Raw genomic sequence first — 27,067 nt, 5'->3', positions numbered from 1 at the left:
TGACGTCTCTATTCAAACTATATGCCTGAGTCTGGACAGTTGACGCGGTTAAGCTTGTCATTGGCCGCGTAAAAGCTAATGTCGACATGCCGACGTCCTGGGCATGCATGCATCCAAACTGGTCATAGACGCAGAGTCCTGACCCATGCATATATATCCAGGTTTAACGTTTTGGATTGGTTAGACGACAAGTATCTTTACAGGGGAAGTGTGAAATTACACTTTCTAGTCACACGGGATGGTAATACTACTACTACTACTACAATTATTTATTGGGAGAGACGGCAGAGTACGGCCGGTGTCATCATCGATCAGTGGACGATGAATCCATAACATCCCATGCCGACAATTGCTCCGAGAACATCTGGACATAGCTGTCTCTTACAATAAAACTTCCCATTTCTTTCTATTGAGATGAAAAAAAAGAAAAAGTGGATTTCTATTCACAAGCTGCAAAATTCAAAATAAATTGGAACCGTTAACTAGAATTCTCTTTTTTTTATTGGCCGCTGCGGAAACACCGTCCGTTCACTGCCCATCTGTTGACAGAGACTATCTAGAATTAGAAGTACATCGACAGATACATCGCTTCTGGCCAGGGCGGTGCGCCGTGTGCGGCGATCGACGTCGGTGCATACGCGCTCCCTCCCATGGATATGGAACCTCTCCTCGCTACACATGCCTGGCTTCTCTCCCCCAAGTACCACTGATTAAACAAGTTCGTCCACGAAGAACGAGTGATTAGACTAGACAACCGAAGCAGCACGTAATCGGTTACGTTAGCTTGCGCACATGCTGTAGATCCACTACAAAATCCCAAACCGAATGCATCTTGCTTCGTAGCTAGTGCTTGGTGACTAACATGCATGCGTCCTGCTTCCAGTTTTTGGTTTCGATAGGCCGGCGGCGGACCGCTTCATGGTCGTCCCCTGCAAGAAATTGCGACGCTGTTGCACATACTGACTCGCGATCGAGAGCGGCGCGCCAGGCAATTTCCGCTCGTCTCACGCAACCATTGTACTATTTCGAGTCTCCTGAGCACATGATTGGATTGGAGGTGCTTAGATTGGTCATCAAGCAAGAGTGTCTTAGCCAACAAGACTCACAGAGAAGCTCGCTTGATTTAACTTGCACCGACTAATTAAGAAGCGTGTGCAAACCTTGTGCTCGCTCCCAGGGTAGGGTATAGAGAATACGCTAAGGACACTCCTTTTTTTGCGGGTACACACACTTTATTTCAGGAGCACACGGACACGGCAGAGTGCTAGGATACAAACTCTGCATGCAGTGGCCAAATTACGCGGCACGGCGGTGCCACCATCGGTCAATCGAGAGTACAGCATTACGTTACTGCCGGAGGCATTACTCGGGTAAAACAGTGAGCTTAATTAACTGTCATATTGCAACACTATCTGCCCATGTGCTGACAGAGGCTGCACGTAGACCAATAGATACTCCTGTAGTCTAGATGCATGCGAGGCGACGTCGGTGCTTACGTGCTCTACCGAGCCCAGCGCAAATGCCTTTACCAAGTACTAGTACTGGTACTCCCTCTGTCCGAAAATACTTGTCATTAAAATGGATACGAAAATACTTGTCATCAAAATGGATAAAAAGAGATGTATCTAGAACTAAAATACGTCTAGATACATCCCTTTTTATCCATTTTGATGACAAGTATTTCCGGACGGAGGGAGTACTAATTAAACAACTGCACCATGAAAAAGTAACCAAACAACTGAATGAATAGGCAGACGTAACGTAACTAAACGACTGAAGCAGCTCGTAATCCATTTGCTCTGTGCTACTTGTGCACATAATACATTTGCTTTGTGCTACTTGTGCACTGCAATCTGCATGCTTGGTCGCCGGTAGGCAGACTGTAACCTGCATCTTGCTTTAGGCCGTCGATAGGCGGACTGTTTCCTTGTCCAACACTGCATTGCCCAACAAGAAACATGCGTCATCAATCGCAATGCCAGTGTGACGCACTAGCCAGTTTCATCATCAACAGACTCTGCCTCAACCGTAAGCTTTGTTTACAATAAACTATTTCAAAGTATATGTTGGGCACAAAGATGTAAGCAAGATTTGCTTCGCCGCGAAGACATGGTAGTCTTCACATAGGCACCAATTCACATTCCACTGCCAACAGGTCGGTAGAGGTGTTCATACCAGCACAAGAGAGGGGAAATGGCTTCATAAACTCATATCGAGCTGATTCCCAACCAGCACATAAACCACTACCTCAGCACGGAATTTAGTCCAGTCCAAATCCCAGTAAATGGACAGAATGATCTCACTGCACCAAGGCCGTGACGCAGAATCTTCCAGTTCTACTCAAGTGTAACCAATTGGATGACAGTTCCAAAATGCTCTAGAAGATAACAAGCCATGTTACAAGGCCAAGACTTGAGATTTGAGATCGATTCCGTTGAATATGAATGTCCCATTCAGCGGCACAAACTGCTTGGTCACCAGCTGGAGAAGGGGTGTGGATACAGCACGATTAGTAAGGAACACGCGGGCACACACAAGATACTACCAACATGCTCCTGGTTGATAAATTTCAGCAAAGAAAGGATACCCTACCTTGATTACTTCCTGGGAGGCCACTCCGCCAATAAAGGCAGCGACAGGGTGAATCTCTGCACCCGCAAACCGGCACACTTCAGTAACCAGGTCTTCAGACAAGGATGCTCCCTTCAAACCCATGTCACTCAGCACCGAGACAGCAGCCGCCTTCAGCCTAGGAACATCCTCAACAATCTCACTAGTGGACCCAATGCTTTATCAGTATTATAAAAACAGGATCAACATTAAAAGCACGATATCATAATTATCACCATAAGTGAATGCACATTTTTCTCATGTACCTGTCGAATATTCCAGGTAATCTGCTATAGCTGGCAGCAACCCGGTCAACAGCACGTAGCAGAACATAGAAGTTCATTGCGTAGCTGCATCAATAAAATTGCTTGTTATTAGAGAAGCTAACTGATTTAGAAAATACAAAAGGAATGCAAATAAACCAGAGGCTAACAACTCCAACATAAAGTCACACACAATTCAAAGCGCATGATCATGAGACATATACCCATGTGTGCACAAAACTTGCAATGCATTTTGCAATATGGCGTGCTGAAAGAACATTTACTTTTAACAAGAAATAAACTCATGCCGCTACGCTAGATAAACACAAGGTCCGCGTATTACAGTAGCTCCACAAAAAAATACTTTATTGCCTTGAAAAAAATGCTAATTCTACAGCATTATGAATTGGCTAGTTCTAGATTGACATATTATTTGTCAAAAAGATAACTAACTGTAACATCCCAAATTTTCAATTTGGAATGTTATACACTAGATCATATGCATATCATATTTTCTTGCATTTTGGTTGATCCTAGAAATTTCACGCAACTCAAGGACCCTCGGAGAGAGTTGGAGATTTCGTTATTTTCATATTTGAGAGTTCTCTCGAATTTTGAAAATAGGATCATTTGATTTATTTATTTTATCTTCAATAATTTTTCCGGTGTCAAAATATATGAGAGAGGGAATAATATGACTTTCCCAAAATTTAGGAAAAATGAAGATATAATAAATAGATCAATTTTGCTTTCCGGTGTTTATTTGCATTTTATTTGGATAGGGAAAAATGCGCGTTTTCAAAAAATTGCATTTTAGGTCGTGGTTCTATACTCAGTGATGCCGCTGGAGTTGATGGACCCATTTATCTTCCAAGTCTTCCGCTGTTATCTTTATTATATGGCCTTAAGCCATATTCATTGTAATTCTTTTTGAGCCATCGATGTAATAAGTGTGTGATTGCAACTCTGCTATAAAACCCTCGATGTACTGTGTGGTGTCAGCATTACTGATCGAGGGATGACACCATAGCACAGTAGACGTGATCCATTCGGGTCAGGTCGCTACAGAGATGGTATCAGAGCACACGCTGACTGTAGGACACGACCACTAAGTTAAAGCCATAGATCACCCTTCTCTTCTCATTTTCTAACTCCTCATCTTTTCTACTCTATTAGGATGACGCACGCGAAGATTAAGTACGCTCAACCGGATGAAGGCACACCTTTTGGATTTCACCCGAAGGAAGTCACCAAGTACCTGAACATTGGATTACCAAGCTTCACGGGAACCTTCAACGCCACTCTGCCTGAAGAGGAGCGCTGGAAGATTCAAGCTCACGTTCCGGGAAGAACATTCGCGCCAATCACGAAGCCCATAGATAGTGTTTTCAATGCACCAACCTGGAGTCTAGGAAGGAGCATGGCAGCTCATATCACCATAGGACGCATTGGAGAAGTTTATCAAGAAGACCTCAAGGACACTATCTACCAGATTTGCGGACGCTGTGATGAACAATGGGAGTTAGTCAGCACCAAGAAGGATAGATCCATTGCATCTTTCATCCAGGAGTTAAACCAGCACATTCGACGCCACGAGAACCAGATGTGAAATGACATGATAGAGTTGAAGAATGCGAAGGCAAGGATCATCGAGCTAGAAGGAGAACTAAAGTCTACACGCAAGGACTACATGGACGAGATCGTAGCTCTAGCAAGGCACAATTGCGATCTTAAGCAGGAGATTGAAGAACTCAAGAGCAAGTTAGCATCCCAGGAGGAAGACGAGTACGTCGCATGTCCGGACAACTACATCATCATCGACGACACCGATTCGGATCCAAGTGAACCCGACTTTGACGACGAAGCTGGAGTAGATATCATGGAGTCTTCCACCGGTTCAAATTTCTAGATGACCACCAGATAGTAGTAGTATTCCCCCATGTAAACACATTATAGTCGAGCACTTTTGCGATAGTTAGACCGTTTGTAAGCCCTTGTTTGATTGATTGAAGTGAATTGTGTGCTTTTGCCTCATGTGCATATGGGTAGTGTTTTCCCTTTAGACCCCCTCTATTCTTAATTCTCGTCTTTTCTAAACCCTCAGATGCCTCCGAGACGTGACAATGGATTTCCACCGAAGCTCACTCAGTTGATCCAGCAGCAGAATCAATTGATGCAGATGTTAGTTCAGAATCAGCAGAACAACAACAACAACCCACCACCACCACCACCTGTTGACCACTTAGCCCGTTTCCTTAGGCTGAATCCGCCAGTGTTTTCTAGTAGCACCGAGCCGATAGTAGCAGACGATTGGCTCCGCAAGATAGGAAGGGAGTTGACCACTGCAGGATGCACGGATGGTGAGAAAGTGAAGTTTGCCGCACACCAGCTTGACGGACCCGCGGCAGCATGGTGGGAGAATTTCACAGCCACTTACCCAGTTGACACTGTCACATGGGATCAGTTTCAGCAAGCTTTCCGCACTGCCCATGTTTCAGCAGGAGCTATGGCCATAAAGAAGCGTGAGTTTCGCAACTTACGCCAAGGAGGAAGGACTGTTGGCCAGTATGTGGAAGAGTTTAGTAAGCTAGCCCGTTATGCCCCAGATGACGTTGCTACGGATGCAGCCAAGCAGGAGAAGTTTCTGGAAGGATTGAATGATGAACTAAGCATGCAGTTGATGGTAGCAAGTTTCAACAACTACCAGGAGTTGGTAGATCGTGCCATCATGATTGAAGGGAAGCAACAGCAGATTGAGAACCGTAAGAGGAAGTATGGACAGGGGAAGTATAACTCTGGAGCCCAGCAGAAGCCCCGTTTTACCCCTAAACCGGGATTTAAGTTTCAGCACACCCATGGAGGAGGTAGCTCGCACAACCATAATGGGCACAAGAATGGTAATGGGAATGGAGTAAGCAACGGCCAGAACCGAACAACCCCATCAACCCCAACCAAGAGAGACCTGAGTCAAGTCACCTGTTTCAAGTGTTCGAAGACCGGACATTATGCCAATGAATGTCCTGAAGGCCAGAATGGAAATGGCAATGGAAGCTCTGGGAAGAAGCCGAACCCTTTCAATAGGGGACAGGTGAACCACGTTAATGTGGAGGAGATTGAAGATCAGCCCGATGTAGTAATCGGTAAGTTTTTGGTTAAGTCATTTACTGCACTCGTTCTTTTTGATACTGGTGCATCGCATTCATACATATCAAGGGGATTTGTGGAAAAGTATAGCCTGCCCACTAGGATTCTTAAAACACCTATGCTAGTAAGCTCGCCAGGAGCAGAATACATGGCCAGACAAGGATGTTTTCAAGTACCATTGAGTATAGGAAGGCATGTATTCCCAACGGATTTAATTATTCTGGAATCCCAAGGTCTGGATGTGATTCTTGGTATGGATTGGCTGTCGATGTATGGAGGAAACATCGATTGCGCCAGTAAGACAATTTTGCTTACCACACCAGAAGGAAGAAGGATCAAGTATGTATCCCGGCATGTGCCAAACAGGACACAAGTGAATTGCTTATCAGGAGTTGTGCAGGAGGAAGTACCAGTGGTAAAGGATTTTCCTGATGTATTTCCTGAGGAATTACCAGGCATGCCACCGGATAGAGACATTGAGTTTTTGATTGAGTTATTGCCAGGTACAGGCCCAATATCGAAGCGACCGTACCGGATGCCAGTAAAGGATTTGGTGGAAATTAAGAATCAGATTAAGGAGTTATTGGATAAAGGTTACATTCGCCCAAGTTCTTCACCTTGGGGATCACCCGTACTTCTAGTGGAAAAGAAGGATGGATCATTAAGGATGGTTGTAGATTATCGGGGATTGAATGAAGTAACCATCAAGAACAAGTACCCACTGCCAATGATTAATGATCTGTTTGATCGATTGCAAGGAACTAAAGTGTTTTCCAAGATCGATTTGCGATCACGGTACTATCAGTTGAAGATTCAAGAGCAGGACATACCTAAGACAGCATTCACCACAAGATATGGACTGTATGAGTATACCGTTATGTCATTTGGATTGATTAACGCACCTGCCTATTTTATGAACCTGATGAACAAAGTGTTTATGGAGTTTTTGGATAAGTTCGTCGTAGTGTTCATTGATGACATCCTAGTTTATTCAAAGAATGAAGAGGAGCATAAGGAACATTTGCGTTTGGTTTTGGAGAAATTAAGGAAACATCAGTTATATGCCAAATTCAGCAAATGTGAGTTTTGGTTGAAGGAAGTTGGATTCCTCGGACACGTTATATCCGAAGAAGGTATAGCAGTTGACCCCACCAAAGTTGAGACCGTAACTGAATGGGAAGCACCAACAACAGTTGGAGAGATCCGGAGTTTTCTTGGACTCGCAGGATACTACCGGAGATTTATTGAGAATTTCTCAAAAATTGCGAAGCCTATGACGAAGTTGTTGAAGAAGGATACTAAGTTCAAATGGACTGAGGAGTGTGAGGTTAGTTTCCAGGAGTTAAAGAAACGTTTGATTACCTCACCGGTATTGATTTTGCCAGATCAGACCAAGGATTATGAGGTGTATTGCGACGCTTCACGTCGAGGACTTGGAGCAGTGCTTATGCAGGAAGGGAGAGTTGTTTCGTATGCATCACGACAACTGAAGCCTCATGAGTTGAATTATGCCACGCATGATTTGGAGTTAGCAGCCGTAGTGCATGCATTGAAGACGTGGAGACATTTCCTCATTGGAAATCATTGTGAGGTGTACACGGATCATAAGAGTTTGAAGTACATTTTCACTCAGAAGGAGTTGAACCTCCGACAGAGGAGATGGTTGGAGCTCATCAAGGATTATGACATGAGATTGCATTACCATCCCGGAAAGGCTAATGTAGTAGCTGACGCATTGAGCCGTAAGAGCCATGTCAATACCCTAGTGACGGGGAAAATACCAAAGGAATTAGCAGAAAACGAAGGTAGCTACATTGGAGATTCAGTCAACATTGATGGATAAGATCAGAGAGGCTCAGAAATCTGACAAGGAGATTGCTGCTATAAAGGAGAAACTTAGCAAAGGAAAAGCAAAGGGATTTCGTGAGGATGAGCACGATACCTTATGGTTTGAGGACCGTGTTTATGTGCCCAATGACCCGGAGATCAGGAAGTTGATTTTGCAGGAGGCACATGATTCACCATATTCGATTCACCCAGGGAATACCAAGATGTATTTGGATTTAAAGGAAACATTCTGGTGGACCGGAATGAAGAAGGATATTGCAGCACATGTAGCAGTTTGTGATGTATGTCAGAGAGTAAAGGCAGAGCATCAAAAGCCAGCAGGATTGTTACAACCACTGCCGATACCCGAATGGAAGTGGGATAAGATAGGCATGGATTTTATCACAGGACTACCCAGGACAAAGGCCGGATATGACTCAGTATGGGTAGTAGTTGATCGTTTGACGAAGGTAGCACATTTCATTCCAGTTAAGACCACTTACACCAGTGCTAAGTTGGCAAAGATATACATGACTAGAATCGTTTGTTTGCATGGAGTTCCGAGGAGTATCGTATCAGATAGAGGAACCCAATTTACCACAAAGTTTTGGAATCAGTTGCATGAAACTTTAGGAACCAGACTAGAGTTCAGCACAGCTTTTCATCCGCAAACAGATGGACAGACCGAGAGAGTCAATCAGATTTTGGAAGATATGCTGAGAGCTTGTGCACTAGATTATGGATCAAGTTGGGACGAAAACTTACCGTATGCGAAGTTTTCTTATAACAACAGTTACCAAACCAGTTTGAAGATGGCCCCTTTTGAAGCTTTATACGGAAGGAGGTGCAGGACACCGTTATCATGGAACGAATTGGAGACCGTCAATTCTTTGGACCAGATTTGATTAAGGAGTCTGAACAGAAGGTTAAGTTGATTCGCGATAGGCTCAAGGTAGCCCAGTCCAGGCAGAAGAGCTATGCAGATTCTAAACGCAAGGAGACAGTTTACGAAACCGGAGACAGAATTTACCTTCGAGTATCCCCACTTCGAGGAGTTAAGCGCTTTGGAGTTAAGGGAAAGTTAGCACCGCGTTTCGTTGGACCGTTTAAGATCGTGAAATGTATGGGAGAAGTCGCTTATAAGTTGGAACTACCAGAAGGACTGTCAGGAGTTCATGATGTATTCCATGTTTCTCAGCTGAAGAAATGTCACGCCGAGATGGCGGAGGTACCGCTAAGAGATACAGTGCCATTAGAAGCGATTCAGTTAAAGGATGACCTAATATATGAGGAGAAGCCAGTCAAGATTCTCGATGTTGCCAGTAGAGTTACTCGCAGCAAGGTTATCAAGTTTTGCAAAGTTCAGTGGAACCACCACTCAGAAGATGAAGCCACCTGGGAGAGAGAAGAAGATTTGCTCAAAGACCACCCTCACCTATTTTCTAGCCAACCCAAATCTCGAGGGCGAGATTCATCTTAAGGGGGGTAGGTTTGTAACATCCCCAAATTTTCAATTTGGAATGTTATACACTAGATCATATGCATATCATATTTTCTTGCATTTTGGTTGATCCTAGAAATTTCACGCAACTCAAGGACCCTCGGAGAGAGTTGGAGATTTCGTTATTTTCATATTTGAGAGTTCTCTCGAATTTTGAAAATAGGATCATTTGATTTATTTATTTTATCTTCAATAATTTTTCCGGTGTCAAAATATATGAGAGAGGGAATAATATGACTTTCCCAAATTTAGGAAAAATGAAGATATAATAAATAGATCAATTTTGCTTTCCGGTGTTTATTTGCATTTTATTTGGATAGGGAAAAATGCGCGTTTTCAAAAAATTGCATTTTAGGTCGTGGTTCTATACTCAGTGATGCCGCTGGAGTTGATGGACCCATTTATCTTCCAAGTCTTCCGCTGTTATCTTTATTATATGGCCTTAAGCCATATTCATTGTAATTCTTTTTGAGCCATCGATGTAATAAGTGTGTGATTGCAACTCTGCTATAAAACCTCGATGTACTGTGTGGTGTCAGCATTACTGATCTAGGGATGACACCATAGCACAGTAGACGTGATCCATTCGGGTCAGGTCGCTACACTAACAATGTTACAGAATATGGAGTAATAAATAGCATGGAATGTGGAACATGTATAATAATTTCCTGTGTTTATTACATATGAAGAGATGAAACGGGGACATAAGAGTAATAGATGCTGACCAACTGTCTTCGTCGGCGAAGTACTTTTGAACTTCAGATAGGACTGGAGAGCTAAACTCCTCCTCCATACTGCGGTATCTACAGACCTAGAGAACAGAAACCACTCAACAATGAGCACATATAGTTAACGCAAAAGACACGAGGGGAAAGAGCAGATTCTTCTGCCAAAGAAACCATATTGAAATATCATCACAAAAAGTCCCCCACATATGCAGTAAGCTGCAAATTTATTATTAAAAACTTACATGATCACTCAAATAAGCAAAACTGAAAGAGCATGACTTGGGTGTTTAGGCGAAGCCTCACGGATCCGAATAGGCTGGACAGATTTTTCGTCTACATGTACAGCTACGAAACGGGATTACCTCTGTTCACCTGGTGCATATGAGCCCAGGCTCAGAAATGGATATTGGCATTTGAGTTGGCTAATATGTAAGTGCAGATGACAGGTTGTATTGTCTCTTCCGAAATGAAAAACTATCCTTACAAGGCTAGCCTCGAAGTCATCTCACTAAGATTTCCCTTTATTAGGTGGACACGAGCACATCCGCTGTCAGGTGGCTCAAAGAAACCCGAAAGAATTAGCAGAATTTCAGAAAAACAACTTTCATACTTGAGCTACAAAGAATTGCATACCAGCAAACTCTAAAAATTTGCAAACCAACATTTAAGATAAAACCAGTAGCAAGCAATATCAAGATAAATAACAGAGCCCCATAAGAATGGTTGGCTTTTTGAGCATCTTCTACAACATTCATGTATTTAGTATGCACCAATCTAAACTGATTAAAACTTGCCGACAGTCAGCACTTGCAACAAGAAATTTAAATCAGAAGAGTTGCATTGCCAATAAAAGACTTAAATGTCTTGTGCATTTTACTCTCAAATGAGTGAGCAGTAATTGACACATCATTTGCATGGAAAATAAATTAAAATAAGGTTTATCCATCACCAAACTGAATTATCTATCACAATCATACGGGAATCATGCAATAAGATATACTGATAGCAATCACTAAAAAGAAGTTGCGAATATATATGCCCCTGAAGAAAGCATCTTACTTTGAGTTTTCTAGTGTTTTTGCAAAATGTTTTGATATATGCTCTTGAAATAGATTCAGGATCTCTACCAATTCGCTTCAAAATACTCTTCACACGATGCTCCATGGCAAGACAATCGGATTCAGCTTTAGCTTGGTAAATCTTTTGTAGGCTTACATAATACCTGCATTGGTCAGAAAGCAAATACTTAATAAAATTCATGCAATAAAAGAAACAGTCATGCCAACAAACTTGAACCTGAGGGATGATAGTGTCGCAAGAAACTGACTCGGTAAGTGATGTCATATCAGGTATTGTTCCCTCGAGAGGTAGCTCACCATTGCCCTCATTTGGGATAAATTCCTGTAAAATGGAAAGAAGGCAATGCAACTTAAGAAATGGAAACCATGGTAAGAAAGAGAAATGAAAGATGCGTGAAATGATTCAGCAGGTAACAGTAGTATGTGAATAGTTCATCACTTCACATTCAATTTTTTAAACAGCTCCCCACATTTCACGCATATAGGCTTATTGCTCTACTAAATGAGTCCTCTCAGTATAACACAACTCATACATGGCTTTAGCTTGGCTTTACCCAATAAAAAACAAGTTATAAACTACCTGTCATCTGATGCTTACACTTCACACACACACACACAAAAAAAACAGTTCTCTGAACTCTTACAGTTCACACACACACACACACACACACACACAAAAAAAACAGTTCTCTGAACTTGTGTCAACAACATCAAGGAGTATCAAGAACGGCTGCTATTTCATATAACAGAGTATTAAAGTAGCACGGCCTATCATATCTACTATGCTGCAAATCATAATGAAGATACCTTCAAAGCAGACACTAAAACCCAAAAATCTGAAGAAGAAGAATTGACTTCAGAGGAGTTATCATCAATTATCTGACGGATTTCATTACCTAGCAGAAACGGTCATGGGTCAGAATTTTCAATTCTGCATAGCTGTGTTTCCTGTATCAAATAAATAACAGAACACATATCATCCGGAAATAATACTATTCAGAGTAAATCATGAAGACAGTTTTTTTCCAACAATTAATGTAATAAATCATTTCAGATGGCACATGACTAACATTATTTAAGTGACATCTAGCGTGCTACCATCAGATGGGTACTGACAGGATAGAGAACAGCCAAGTGAGTCGGTGTTCATATACAGTTGACACCCACGCCTTTGTACAGACAGGATAGAGAACAGCAAGTGAGTCGGTATTCATATACAGTTCAAACTGACAAGAAACACCAGGTGACAATATTGTTAATTTTTACAGGACAGTCAGATAGTACTCAAATACACTATAACAAAGCAGGTTACCTTCGACCAACCATCTCAAATCACTAATACCAAGCAATCACACAATATCTAGAACAAAGCCTGAAGCAGATAAGTTCTTATTCTTCAAAAGAAACCGATGTGGGCACATCTCCCACTGCTTTGCTTTAAGAAGGCCTGAAGTAGATAACTAGGTAAATCCACAAACCATTTCATGTTATGATTAAGTAATTATGTGACACTGTTAAAGTATAGTTTTGTATAGGAATGTTATCACCTACCGAATATTTTGTGACTTGGTTAGGATGTCCCTTGGTCTCCAAGGCTTGTAACCCTATACAATGTTAATACGATGGCGCCCCTAGGTGTGGTATTTTGGCCTAAACACAATCGTTTACTTGATATTAGTTTCCAAACCATGATCCTCCCTTCAATCTCCACCACGCCGCCGGCATATCCATCGCGTCAGGGACCAACCCTTCCTTCGCCACCCCTACCCTCCCCGCCACGATCAACTCCACCACCAGCGCACTCATCTCCGCCCCCCATGCCCGATTCTGCCTCACCAGCGGCGAATGTGGCTAGTGTCCCACCCACGTGCCTATCACCCTCGACCTCCACACCTCCAACTTCTCAAAGTGGCGGATGTTGATCCGTGTTCTCCTTGACAAGTATGACCTTCCCCACATCAACACCACCGCCATCGAGGCCGACCAAACCCTAAATTGGACTCGCAAGGACTACATCATCTGGTCATGGCTCTATAGCTCCATCTCCGATGAGATCCTCGACATCATCATGGTTGAGGACCAGACGGCTCAAGAGGCGTGGATGCTCATCACCAACCTCTTCCTCAACAACCAGATGACATGTGTCGTCTACCTCGAGGGGGAATTTCGCGGGCTTGTGCAAGGTTACCTCTCTGTCACCGCGTACTGCCACCGCCTCAAGGCTCTCTCGGGATGCCCTCGGCTACGTCCGCACTCTCGTCTCGGATCAGACGCTCGTCCTCAACTATCTATGCGGCCTCAACCCTACATCACCACCATCGTCACAATGCAAAACCCGCTCCCGTCCTTCGCGCATGTGCACTCCCTCCTCACCTTACGTGAGAACCAGCTCACCAACTCCAAGGCGGTGGGAAACCAAACCACTCTCTACGGCGGCGCCCCCTCCTACGACTCCGGCAACTCCAGCAACAACCGCGTCCTGAAGCGTGGCGACGGGAACCGGAGCGGCAACAACTACGGCGGTGGTCACCATGGTGGCAACCGCAACGGCGGCAGTAATTGGCGCAAGAAGAACGCCGACAGCAGCTCCAACGGAGGAAGTTCCGACGGCAACCGAAACAGCGGCGGCGATGACAACACCCGCCGCAGCGCTCCTATGGTCGGTCGATGGGTGTGTTTCAACCCATACACGGGCCAAGCCCAGGAGCCTCAGGCGCCCCCAGCGATGCGACTTGGCCTGCTTGGCCCACGGCCCCGGCGATGCCCCCTGTGCCTAGGCGTTCACCTCGCTCGCCCCTCTGCATGGTCAAGCCTTTGGCACCAACCAGCCATTGACTCCTAGCTACAATGGCGCCTCGACTTGGAACTGCTCCACGCTCATGGCGGCCCTGAACAATGTGGCCACTCCATCAACCGTCGATGAGTGGGTCATGGACAACGAAGCCACTTCACACATGGCCTCCTACCCCGGTATATGCTCCACAATTTTGTTCCCGCCTCTCCCTCCTTCCTTCATCATGGCCATCAGTTCCACGCTGCCCATCTCTCATACTGGCCATGCATCCATATCTACTTCCGCTCCACTCTCTTACTTAACAAAGTTTTACTTGTTCCTCATATTGTTAAAAATCTTCTTTCTATTCATCGTTTCACTCTTCATAACCTTTGTTCAATAAAGTTTGACCCTTTTGGTTTTTCTATCAAGGACCTTCACACCAAGGTTGTGATCCTTCGCCGCAATAGTTATGGAGATCTCTACGTCTTCGGTCATCAACACGCCCATATACTCCTCACCACCACCTCCACCGAATTTTGGCATCGTCGGTTAGGTTAACCGGGTCGTGACGCTACGTGACAACTACATAAGCAGTCATTTATTCCAAGTAATAAAGCAGCCTCGCATGTTTGCCACACTTGTCAACTTGGTAAACACATGCGCTTGTCTTTTGCTGGGTCAACTTCAAAAAGTGTCAAACCGTTTCAATGAGTGCATTGTGATCTTATGAGCGCCACACGCATTGGAGGTGGTGATGATAATATCATCCACGTACAAGAGCTTGTAGGCAAGGTCTTGGCCACGCTTGTATATGAACAAGGAGACATCCGATTTTGATGCAACAAAACCGAGGTTGTGTGCTAAGAGGGCAAACCGATGGTACCATGTGTGTGGCGCTTGCTTAAGCCCATAGAGCGACTTGTGCAGGCGGCGTAGTCGGGGCACCAAACGTCGACAAAACCAGGCGACTACTGAGAGTCGACCTCCTCGTCAAGATTGCCATGTAGGAAGGCATTCTTGACGTCGAGCTGGTGGATCAGCCATGCCCGCGAGACCGCGAGGCTGAAGATGATGCATATCGTGGCTGGCTTAACGCCATGACTGAACGTCACGTTGAAATTGATGCCCGGCTGTTGAGAATAGCCGCGCACCACCCACCTAGCCTTGTAGCCAGCAAGGCTGCCATTGAAGTGGAATTTGTGCTTGAAGATCCAGTTCCATGAAACAATATGAGCACAAGGAGGACGTGGAACAAGTAACCATGTCTCGTCGGTAACAAGGGCCTGAAACTCATCGTGCATGGCATGGTGCCAATATGGGTCATTCAGAGCACCCCGGTGTGTTTTAGGAATAGAGGGAGTGGAATGGGAGGCCATTAGGTTCAAATGATCGACGGGCTAGAAGGGGCCTTTTTTGCAGAAGTGGCCATGGTCCGAGTATTAGAGGGAGAGGGTGGCCGATGAATAACGACTGGTGGCAATGGTTCACTTGAACTGAAAGGAGGGGAGTTCGGTGTTGTAGGCGAGACGGGGGTGATTGGCAATCCTGGAGGGGTCGAAGGACCGGGAGAAGGAATGGGATACGATGGGGCAGAGTGAGGCCCAACAAGGCTGTGTGGCGTCTGCGGTGACGACGCGAGCGAAGGCAAGGGCCGCCATGCATAGCGGGTGGCGGATGCCTATGCATAACAGGCAGAGTGGGTGCTAGCAGGTCTTGCGTTGCAGCGAGGTCGATGAGGAAATCGAGCGCGGCGAGGGTGTTAGGTGGCCGGTCAAGTGAGTGTGAGAAGGGAAACATGGTTTTGTCAAAGACGACATGGCGGGAGATGATGACCTGGCGTGTTTCAGGATCAAGGCAATGGTATCCTTTGTGGTTACTAGGGTAGCCAAGAAAACGCAAGCAAAAGAGCGAGGTGCGATTTATGTTTGGCGATGGCGGATTAGTTTGTGTAGCATAAGCAGCGAAAGACATGTAGGGCACCGTAGTTGGGCAGGGTGTTGTATAGACGAATGTAGGGCATGGCGAACTCGATTGGTTGGGAGGGACGGATGTTGACGAGGTGAGTGGTTGTTGCCAAGGCTTCGACACAATACAAGGGTGGCAGGGATGACTGAAAGAGAAGTGTGTGTGTGTGTGTGTGTGTGTGACGTTAAGTGTGCGGATGGCTCGTTCGGGCTTGCTGTTCTACGCGGAGGTGTATGGCATGAAAGGCGAAATTGAATGCCATGGGAGGTGAACAAAGAAGTGATCATGGAGTTGAGAAACTCGGTCACGTTATCGGCCGGCATGGCGACAACGACGCGTTTGTGTACGAGCATAGGCAGCGGCGACGGATTTTCAACATAAAGGAAACGTCCACATGTAGTGGGAAATGTTAGAGTTATATTGATGTTGGCCTTTGGCCTTTTGTATTCTAGCCTCTTGGCATTCTCTTGTACATGTATATATGATGCCTTTGGCCTCCTAGTAATATCAAGTTGCATATTTCCCTAACATGGTATTAGAGCTCTAGGTTTTTTTTCGCACAAGCAACTGGTGCTTTCCATCCATCTCGCGCTCGTCGTTGCTTTCGGCGTCGCTCACCCCTTCCCTGTGGCCCGTCTCGATCCAGTTGCCGCCAGGGGACTCCCGATCTGCCCCGATTCCTTCGTTCGGCTGCTCCTATCCCGTAAAGGCCCGCTGCAGCCGCGTGAGGATTTGGCCATCCGTCCTGCAGGTCTTCGCTTGATGCCGCCTAGTCTCCGGCTGGACCTGCTACCCCCTGCCGGATCGAGCCGCCCTGCCTCTCCATCTGATCCCCGACATCTCTTCCGCTCGCCAAGTGCGTGGACTGCATTGGTCTCGGGTGACCAATCTGCGTGCGTACCTCCACGCCCGTGACTGAGATCGATCAGCTTGATTTGGGCTGCTGGTGGGCCGCCGTGAGGCCGTGATTGGCCTATCCTGTTCGGCTTACTTCTTTCGGTTGTCGACTGAGAGTTGTGCTGCTTGTCCCTAAAAAAAAGAAAAGAAAAGAAGAGAAAAAAAATGCTCTCGTGTGGACTGGTCTTTTGCCCTCCCTATTCGGTGATTTTCGACAGTGTTCCCTATATTGACCCCGTCTCGCACATACATCGTCGATCGGTACTTGGTGCTCGTCCATCTGTGACGTTGTCACCTATGGCGTCTTCTGCTGGTTGTGTTGGTCGCTCTTCGTCGACTTCTATCGCGGCTTCCGCGTGCGGCGGTGACCGCTCTACATCGACTCGTCTCGCGGCTTCCGCTCGCGGCGGTGACCGCTCTTCGTCGACTCGTCTCGCGGCTTCCGCGTGTGGCGGTGACTGCTCTTCGTCGACTCCTATCGCGGTTTTCGCATGCGGCGGTGACCGCTCTACGTCGACTCGTCTCGCGGCTTCGGCGCGCGGCGGTGACCGCTCTACATCGACTCCTATCGCAGCTTCCGCGCGCGGCGGTGATCGCTCTGCGTCGACTCTCGCCGCTTCCGCGCACGACAGTGATCGCTCCATGTCGGCTCCCCCAGTGGCTTCCACATACAGCTCTACCTCGACCACTTCCGCCATGTCCCTGTCTCCTCGTGAGATTGCGCAGTTGCAGTCTCTGCTTGCTACTTGGGATTCTTCACCGACAAGTTCTGCAGGTTCTGTGACTGACTCTTCTGGCACTGAGAAACCACCTTCTACTCATTCAGGTACATCCCCATGGATTCTTGATACTGGAGCATCTTTTCATATGACCTATGATTCTTCCACTTTGACCTCTGTTCGACCTGTTGAGTATCTTGTTCGTGTTCTTACGGCTGATGGCACTCCCCTCCCTGTAGCTAGTCGAGGCACTCTTAGCACTTCTTCATTTCATGTTCCCTCTGTCGCTCATGTTCCTCGACTTACCATGCAGCTCATATCTGGTGGTCAGATTGTTGACTCTAATTGTAGGGTCATCCTCGACTTTGATTTGTGTTCCGTCCAGGATCGTCGCACGGGCGCTCTACTTGGTGCTGGCCCTCGACGCTCTGATGGTCTCTGGGAGCTTGACTGGCTACGTCTTCCTTCCGCTGCCCCCGCTGCCAGTCTCGTAGCCCCAGTTGCTGCATCTACCAGCTCTTTTCAGCAGTGGCATCATCGTCTTGGCCATTTATGTGGTTCTCGCCTCTCGTCTTTGGTTCATCGCGATGTTCTGGGGTCTGTCTCCGGTAACGCTTCGTTGGATTGTCTGGGTTGTAGGCTAGGTAAGCAGATTCAGCTACCCTATCCTCACAGTGAGTCGGTGTCGGAGCGCCCTTTTGACCTCGTTCACTTTGATGTTTGGGGTCCGGCTCCCTTTGCTTCAAAAGGGGGTCACCGCTACTATATTATCTTTATAGATGATTTTTCGCGGTACACTTGGATCTATTTCATGTCTTCTCGTAGTGAGGTCTTATCTATATACAAAAAAATTGTTGTCATGGTTCAAACCCAGTTTTCCACCCCTATTCGTGTTTTTCGCGCAGATTCAGCTGGTGAGTATATCTCCCATGCGCTGCGAGGATTCCTTGCTGAGCAAGGTACTCTTCCTCAGTTCTCTTGCCCTGGTGCTCATGCTCAGAATGGTGTGGCTGAGCGCAAGCATCGTCACCTTCTTGAGACAGCGTGTGCGATGATGATCGCCGCCTCTCTTCCGCCTCACTTCTGGGCTGAGGCTGTTACCGCTTCCACGTATCTTATTAACATTCAGCCATCTGTTGCTCTACAGGGTGGCATTCCTCTCGAGTGTCTTTTTGGTCGCTCTCCTGATTATTCGGCGCTTCGCTTGTTTGGTTGTCTTTGCTATGTTTTACTTGCCCCTCGTGAACGCACCAAACTGACCGCTCAGTCCGTTGAGTGTGTATTTCTCGGATACAGTGATGAGCATAAGGGCTATCGGTGTTGGGATCCCATCGGTCGTCGGATGCGTATTTCTCGGGATGTGACCTTTGATGAGTCTCGTCCCTTCTACCTGCGTCCATCCTCCCCGACCTTTTCCACAAAGGATATCTCTTTTCTTACGTTTCCGGATACACCTCCCTCTGTGCCCAGTATTCCTACTCCTCGTCCCGTGGTTCCAGATTCGACACCGTCCTCTCCTATGATTTCTTCTCGTCAGATGACTCTTCACCTTCATCATCAATACCTTCACCTTCTCCACCTTCATCACCGATACCTTCCCCTTCTCCACCTTCGACGATACATTCCCCGTCTCCGTCTTCAGTGATTCCACCTCTTCCCTCCTTTCCTTTTCATTATACTCGACGTCCACGTATTGTGGATGAGTCTACTGATGTGCCCTCTACTTCTGGTGTGTCGTCTTCCTCCTCTCAGCCGACTTATGGTCTTCGTTCTCGTCCTTGTCCACCCCCTGACCGATATTCTCCTTCTCGCTATGGTCTTTCGACTGTTCTTGAGCCGACTTCTTATCGAGATGCTATTGTGCATCCTGAATGGCAGTTTGCGATGGCAGAGGAGATTGTTGCTCTTGAGCGCACCGGCACGTGGGATCTGGTTTCTCTTCCTCCTGGTGTTCGTCCCATCACTTGTAAGTGGGTCTATAAGATAAAGACCCGCTCTGATGGTTCTCTTGAGCGTTATAAAGCTCGCCTTGTGGCTCGTGGCTTTCAGCAAGAGCACGGTCACGATTATGATGAGACTTTTGCTCCCGTGGCCCATATGACCACTGTCCGTACACTTCTTGCCGTGGCCTCTGTTCGCCATTGGTTTGTGTCTCAGCTTGATGTGAAGAATGCCTTTCTAAATGGTGAGTTGCGTGAGGAGGTTTATATGCAGCCGCCACCTGGGTATTTTGTTCCTGATGGCATGGTTTGTCGTCTTCGCCGCTCTCTTTATGGCCTTAAGCAAGCCCCCTGTGCTTGGTTTGAGCGCTTCGCCTCTGTGGTGACTGCCGCTGGTTTTTTGCCCAGTGCTCATGATCCAGCGTTGTTTGTCCACCTTTCTGCTCGTGGTAGGACTCTTCTTCTTCTATATGTTGATGACATGATCATCACTGGCGACGATTCTGAGTACATTGCCTTTGTCAAGGCCCGCCTCAGTGAGCAGTTCCTTATGTCTGATCTTGGTCCTCTTCGTTACTTTCTTGGGATTGAGGTTTCATCCACCTCTGATGGCTTTTATATTTCCCAAGAAAAGTATATCCAAGATCTTCTTACTCGTGCGGCTCTTAGTGATGAGCGCACTGTTGAGACTCCCATGGAGCTCAATCTTCACCTTCGTGCTTCTGATGGGGAGCCCTTGTCCAATCCGACGCGTTATCGTCATCTTGTTGGGAGTCTTGTCTATCTTGTTGTCACATGTCCGGATATCTCGTATCCTGTCCATATTCTGAGTCAGTTTGTTTCTGCTCCCACTTCAGTTCACTATAGTCACCTTCTTCGTGTTCTACGCTATCTTCGTGGCACGATCTCTCGTCGTCTCTTTTTCCCCCGTTCCAGCTCGTTACAGCCCCGGGCCTATTTGGATGCTACGTGGGCTAGTGATCCTTCGGACCGTATTTCACTTTCTGCTTACTGTGTTTTTCTTGGTGGTTCTCTTATTGCCTGGAAGACGAAGAAACAAACTGCAGTTTCTCATTCGAGTGCAGAGGCCGAGTTGCGAGCTATGGCTCTTCTGACGACAGAGGTGACTTGGTTACGATGGTTACTGGAGGATTTTGGTGTTTCTGTTACTACACCTACCACCCTCTTGTCAGACAGTACAGGTGCTATCAGTATTGCGCGGGACCCGGTAAAGCATGAGCTTACCAAGCATATCGGTGTTGATGCCTTTTATGTGCGCGCTGCTGTGCAGGATCATGTTATTGGTCTTCAGCATGTGCCTTCCGAGTTACAGCTAGCAGACTTCTTCACGAAGGCCCAGACTAGAGCGCAGCATGGATTTCACCTCTCTAAACTCAGTGTTGTAGATCCACCATGAGTTTGAGGGGGGGTGTTAGAGTTATATTGATGTTGGCCTTTGGCCTTTTGTATTCTAGCCTCTTGGCATTCTCTTGTACATGTATATATGATGCCTTTGGCCTCCTAGTAATATCAAGTTGCATATTTCCCTAACAGGAAAATCATCAACAATAATGAGATAATATTTTAAATCGAGGTTACTTAAGATAAGAGAAGTCTAAAGATCACAATGCACTAATTTAAACGTTTAACACTTTTTGATGTAGACCTAGCAAAAGGCAATCACACATGTTTACCAAGTTGACAAGCATGGTAAACATGTGAGGCTACTTTATTACATTACATGGAATAAAAGACTGCTTATGTAGTTGTGACATAGTGTCACGACCCGGGTGACCTAACCAACGATGCCAAAGGTCGGTGGAGGTGGTGGTGAGGAGTCCATGGGCGTGGTGATTGATGATCGAAGATGGGAAGATGTAGAGATCTGCATGACTATTGCAGTGAAGGATCACGGCCTTGGTGCGAAGGTCCTTGACAGAAAAGCCAAAGGGGTCAAACTCTATTGAACAATATAGTGGAACGATGAAAAGAAAGATGATTTTTGCCAATACAAGGAACAAGAAAAACTTTGTTAAGAAAGAGAGTGCGAGCGGAAGTAGGTATGGATGCATGGCCGATATGAGAGATGGGCGGCATGGAACCTACCCACAGTGACAAGGGAGAAAGGAAAGGCAGGAACAAGATTGTGGAGCATACTGAGGTCAGAAGCCATGTGTGCAGTGGCTCCGCGGTCATGGCCCACTCACCGACAGTTGATGGAGTGGTTGCGTTGCTTAGGGCTGCCATGAGAGCAGAGCAATCCCAAGTTGAGGCGCCATTGTAGCCGGGAGTCGGTGGCGGGTTGGTGCCAAGGGCTTGACCATACAGAGGAGCGAGCGAGGTGAACGCCTGGGCAAGGGGCATCGCCAGCGCCGGGGGCCAAGCAGGCCGACCCCGCTCTTGGGTCGCATCGTCGGGGGCACCTGAGGTTGCTTGGCCTAGCCCGTGTATGGGTTGAAACACACCCATGGACCGACCGTATGAGAAGCTCCACATTAGGTGTTGCCATCGTCATCGCCATTCCGGTTGCCTCCGGAACTTCCTCCGCCGGAGCTGGTTGCTGCCAGCATTCTTCTTGCACCAGTTACCGCCGCCGTTGCGGTTGTCACCATGGTGACCACCATCGTAGTTGTTGTAACTCCGGTTCCCGTCACCGTGGTCCAAGCCGCGGTTGTTGCTAGAGTTGCCGGAGCCATGGGAGGGGGCGCAGCCGTAGAGAGCGGTTTGGTTTCTGTGGAGTTGGCGAGCTGGGTCTCACGCAAGGTGAGGGAGCGCGTATGCGCGAAGGACAGGAGCGGGTTTTGCATGGTGACGATGGTGGTGATGTCAGAGAAGCGAGTGTTGGGGCCGCGGAGACAGTTGAGGACGAGCGTTTGATCCGAGACGAGAGTGCTGGCGTCCCCGAGGGCGTCCAGAGAGCCTTGAGGCGGTGGCAGTGCACGGTGACAAGGAGCTCACCTTGCAAAAGGCCGCAAAATTCCGCCTCGAGTTAGACGACACGTGTCATCTGGTTGTCAAGGAAGAGATTGGTGATGAGCGTCCATGCCTCTTGAGTCGTCTGGTCCTCCGCCATGATGATGTCGAGGATCTCATTGAAGATGCAGCCATAGAGCCATGATTTGACAATGTAGTCCTCATGAGTCCAATCTGGGGTGCGGTCAGCGTCAACGGTGGTGGTGTTGACGTGGGGAAGGAGGCATACTTGCAGAGGAGAATACGGATCAACATTCACGACTTTGAGAAGTTGGAGGTGTGGAGGTCGAGGGTGACTAGCACGTGGGTGCAAACGCTAGCCACGTTCACCGCCGGTGAGGCAGAAGCGGGCATGGGGACGGAGATGAGAGCGCGGATGGTGGAGTTGATCATGGCGGGGAGGGTATGGGTGGCAAGGGAAGGGCTGGTCCCTGGTGCGGTGGACATGGCGATGGTGTGGTGGAGATCGAATGGAGAGTCGTGGTTTGGAAATTGATAACAAGTAAACGATTGTGTTTAGGCCAAAACGCCACACCTAGGGCGCCAACCAATATGTTAAAATTATATAGGGTTACAAGCCTTGGAGACCAAGGGAGATCCTAACCGAATCACAACAATATTCAGTGGGTGATAACATTCCTATACAGATCAACCATACACAAGTATACTTTAACACAACCGATGGGCTGGAAGAGGCCTATACCATTACTAATCCGAATGCAAACTGTATGTAAATGCTTAGTATGAACAGGTTGTGGGGGCACATAGGTCACACTAATTATATATGTAGACCACAGTTCGGTAGCGTCACAGTGATTCAAGTAGTTTTGTCATATGGTACTAAGAAAAGTAAGCTGTGAATCATGTTAAAGTTACATTCACGAAAGCAATTATATAAATCAACTCACTGATTCCTGGAGTTACCGAGACTTTGTATGAAGATTCTACTGCTTCTTTGTAATTGTCTTCATCTACGTTAAGCATATGGGCTCGAATTAGGTCCTGCCAAAAACAGTAGCTTTTGTCAATAATCAGAAACTCCTAGAAATATTTTCAATTGTTCGGCCAGCAAAACAAAACAAAAAACATGTACCTTAAATTCCCTTTTCTCTTGCCTGGTCGAAGGTAACTGCCCATCATGCGCATCTGCCCATTTTTCTGCAAGCCCCACAAGGATAACAATGTATGGAGTATGCTTGTGCACAACAGCATCCTTGTCGCATATATCAATTGACTTTGCAAATCTGAAAGCCAATAGCAAGTCGGCAGCAAATATTTCGTTGAGAATGAAATAATTATCATGCAACTTGTTCTGTGAACAATCAAGATATGAATACATTCTTACTGCTTGAGTTCAGTCCAGGGATTGTGCAATCGTAAATCATCCAAGAAGTGGTCTGGTTTTGATTCTATAACACAGTGCTCCTATAATAACAAATCACAAGGAAAAAGGTCAACTTTCTCAAAATGATTTGGCCCAGGACTCTCCCAAGATGGTTAGACTCCCAGAGCATAATTAACTACCAAACAACGTTAACAAGTCATACAAACTAAGGCTCATGTATGAAGTAGTCCTGCTTAAGTACCTTGATGCTGACCCTGACAAGGCCAGTTAAACCATATGAACGCGCAGCAACCAAAACAATATTTGCGCTTCCGCAGATACTATCTAATTTCAATAAAGAACTCTCAGGAAGCTGCAGTAGTGAAAACTTTGGTATTAGTGAGTTAGTTTGAGAGTGGAACACTGCATATAGAGTTTTGCTAGAAATTGGCTAAAAGACTTCAACGGCAAACTAGGAAACTCTTCTTCCATCTACATTCACAAAAGTACAGGAGAAGTAAACTGAAAACAGGTTTGCCACTAACAACAACATACCAAACATTTGAATCATCAGTCTATTCAATAAATAATCAATTGCAAACACGGCCAAATATGTAGTATGTGGATCACAACATATATTTTCTTATGCACACAGCAGTTAGTAGATCCTTAAGGGAACATTAAGAGAAATGTTAATTTAATGCTAACTCAGAAGCCTGCATTTATTTATTTATTTATTTTGCATTGGGCATAGTGCAATGAAATTTTGGCGCAAATGAAAATTCCAGTAACTATATGGGTCGGGAGATTTACTAGTAACAATTTTCTTGAGACCACTATGTTATGAGAAGTTCACTCACATATTTGCATAAGTAGATAAAGTGTCATGCCAATTCGCCTTAAGCGGTCACTTTAAGTCTTATCTGACAGACTGACACTGGATTATGGTAACATATTGCATATAACTAGATAAAGTGTCATGCCAATTCACCTTAAGCGGACACTTATCTGACACTGGAATATGGTAACCCTGTTTGGTCGAACAGCTTCCAAATATATATTTGGTTGTTTGACCAACTTTTTTTTCTTAATCAAGTTGCAAATAAATGTAGCATTGCTTTCCAAACATGTGAGATTCAATGTGAGAGGATAAATATATTTATTTATCTAACTTCAATTTATTTCCTCAAAAAACAAAAGACTTGTTGCAACTTTTACCATGGCAGGTTGAAAACACTGCTTAACATCTGTGGTCACAGGCTCAAATCATCTAATTCTCTAATATGAAATAGGCATTTCAGGTAGTCACCCACCATGATCCATATATTTCCCAGCTTAAAAATGCTTTACTATTAAATATACAAAAGTATTCACTTCTTTCCCACCGTACAACTATTTGTAATAGAAAATAAGCTACATAGGTTATTCAGTTATATACATCTCATGCATAACCCTGACCGTACAAACCGTCTAATCTACAATCCAAGATTTTCATCACTTCAATTTTTTGGCTTAAAAAAAACACAAGTGTTCATTCAGCTAAAACTATACAGAAAGCATCAGCAAATGAATCGCTGTGTTTGCAGCTTATGTTAAGAGTATATCAAAACACATACCTGTGTAGCAATGACAACAGTGAACTGGGAAAAGAAGGAAGGATTTGTATCTATCATTGTCGCTGGAGACTCCTCGACATATTTGGCTTTCACAGCATCATTGAGCTCTTGTAAGAAAGAACAGATAGATTTTGCTCTTGAATGACCCAAGCACTCTTCATCCACTGAACAGAAATACAGAGCACTCAGTAAATATGAATTCTACTCCCTCCGTTCCTAAATATTTGTCTTTCTAGAGATTTCAACAAGTGACTACATACGAAGCAAAATGAGTGAATCTACACTCTAAAATATGTCTATATACATCCGTATGTGGTAGTCCATTTGAAATCTCTAAAAAGACAAATATTTAGGAACGGAGGGAGTATCACTTTTATGGAAATGAATTTAAGGAACAGAAGGAACAGCATCGCATATTCGCATTACACAAAAAATTGTTTCCCAGGTCCGACGGTTCGACTTTGGAGCCATCAACAACAGTAACACTCCCTATTCCTCCAAGCACAAGGTTCTTCAGCGCTTCAGTTCCGGTAGGGCCACAGTTAAGCAAGCATATGCTAGCCTTCTCAAGTGCAGCCTGTCCTTGATCACCCCATATCCTGTACTTCATATTTACAAGACCATGTAGCTTTCAATATATGTACATGTTCGTTCATCATAAGCTTTTGTAGGGAGAAACTTGAGCAGATAATAATGAACATCTATTGTAAGACATTATTGAGAAAAAGTGAAGGGCAGAAGGCCATACAATATAATGTGGGTCATATTAAATCTATCAACTAAATACTGTCATGAATTATGGTTTTGGTTTGCACTGATGAGCACCAAAGATTTGTATCAGTAAATGTTGTTGCTATCCTGATGTCATGGATAATTAGGTTTGGATAAGCTGAATTGCTGGTTCCAAATAGCTCGATTTCAAAATTCCGTGCAGATTAAACAAGGGGGCAGGTTAGAACTAACAGTTGTGATGTGCTGACAATGTTCAGACTAACAGTTTAACACCTTAGCTTTGCCTGCAACTGGGTCACAAGCAATTGCCAGGATGCAGTTCAAAAGAGCTACAAATGTAGTGGACAGTCAACATGTTATTGTACTAGCATATGCACAGGAACTCGAACCACCCATGTAAGCACGACTCATCTGAAGTTCTGAACATCATCATAAACATAACAAGTAGTGCCGTCTGAACCAGCAGCCAAACACTCGCTCCAATCAGAACCCAAGCAGCGCTTCCAAAATCCGGAACAGCAACAGCCACCCCGTCTGCAATGCAAGGCCCGCGGCCTTCGAATCTAGAAGCAGGGCACCCGCTTCCCTCGGGCAGCTCAGGCCGCCCGCTGGCCGAATCACAGCGGAAGCATAAAACCCTAGACCACACACCGCCCCTACGGAAACCGGGCCCGAGAGGAGAGCATAATTCCGCCAGTCACGCGGAGATGCGGCCGAGGGTGGGGAGGAGGGCGCCGACGCGTTACCTGAGCTGGCGATCGTACTTGGTCTTGGGCTCGGCGGTGGCGACGGCTGCGGCGGCCATGGCTGCGGAGGCCATGGCTGCGGAGGCGGAGGTGGAGGCGGAGGCGGAGTCTCTTCACTGTGTGGGTGTGGTGGTTTCCGCCTCGCCTCGCCTCGCCGCCTCCTCTCCGGCGCCCCCGTGGAATAAAGCGAGGAGCGGAGGTGGAAGTGCGGAGCCAGGAGGAGAAGG

The 27,067-nt window shown here is 46.0% G+C and overlaps 1 protein-coding gene across 4 annotated transcripts; it reads right to left on the bottom strand.

Annotated features, from left to right (window-relative positions):
- Window positions 1–1,966: 1,966 nt before the first annotated feature.
- Window positions 1,967–27,067, bottom strand: LOC125511166 (NEDD8-activating enzyme E1 regulatory subunit AXR1-like). 4 transcript variants are annotated; one of them, XM_048676464.1, is made up of 14 exons: window positions 26,841–27,051; window positions 25,789–25,961; window positions 25,363–25,526; window positions 24,009–24,119; window positions 23,768–23,847; window positions 23,516–23,666; window positions 23,331–23,424; window positions 11,960–12,048; window positions 11,401–11,474; window positions 11,133–11,295; window positions 10,071–10,156; window positions 2,877–2,960; window positions 2,593–2,788; window positions 1,967–2,481 (listed from the first exon to the last, which is right to left on the bottom strand). In XM_048676464.1, exons 1-14 carry the CDS (start codon window positions 26,912–26,914, stop codon window positions 2,398–2,400), a joined length of 1,623 nt encoding a protein of 540 aa, XP_048532421.1. In that variant the 5' UTR covers window positions 26,915–27,051; the 3' UTR covers window positions 1,967–2,397. The 4 variants fall into 4 exon arrangements, with proteins under 4 accessions (XP_048532421.1, XP_048532422.1, XP_048532423.1 ...); XM_048676465.1 differs by having other exon boundaries at window positions 2,593–2,773; XM_048676466.1 differs by having other exon boundaries at window positions 2,593–2,749.

The sequence above is a fragment of the Triticum urartu genome, chromosome 5 (genome assembly GCF_003073215.2).
Source record: "Triticum urartu cultivar G1812 chromosome 5, Tu2.1, whole genome shotgun sequence".
In the NCBI taxonomy this organism is placed as follows: Eukaryota; Viridiplantae; Streptophyta; class Magnoliopsida; order Poales; family Poaceae; genus Triticum; species Triticum urartu.
The sequence above is the reverse complement of the archived record's forward strand: the minus strand, read 5'-3'. Positions and strand labels throughout refer to the sequence as shown.

Bases quoted from the DNA above. Each gene is read 5' to 3' on its own strand.
- LOC125511166 (XM_048676464.1), bottom strand. From the start codon at position 26,914: ATGGCCTCCGCAGCCATGGCCGCCGCAGCCGTCGCCACCGCCGAGCCC. The intron at 24,120-25,362 runs GTATGTGTTTTG...TCACTACTGCAG, and splicing joins CTGTTGTCATTGCTACACAG to CTTCCTGAGAGTTCTTTATT. The intron at 23,848-24,008 runs GTACTTAAGCAG...TTGTTATTATAG, and splicing joins TTGTCAGGGTCAGCATCAAG to GAGCACTGTGTTATAGAATC.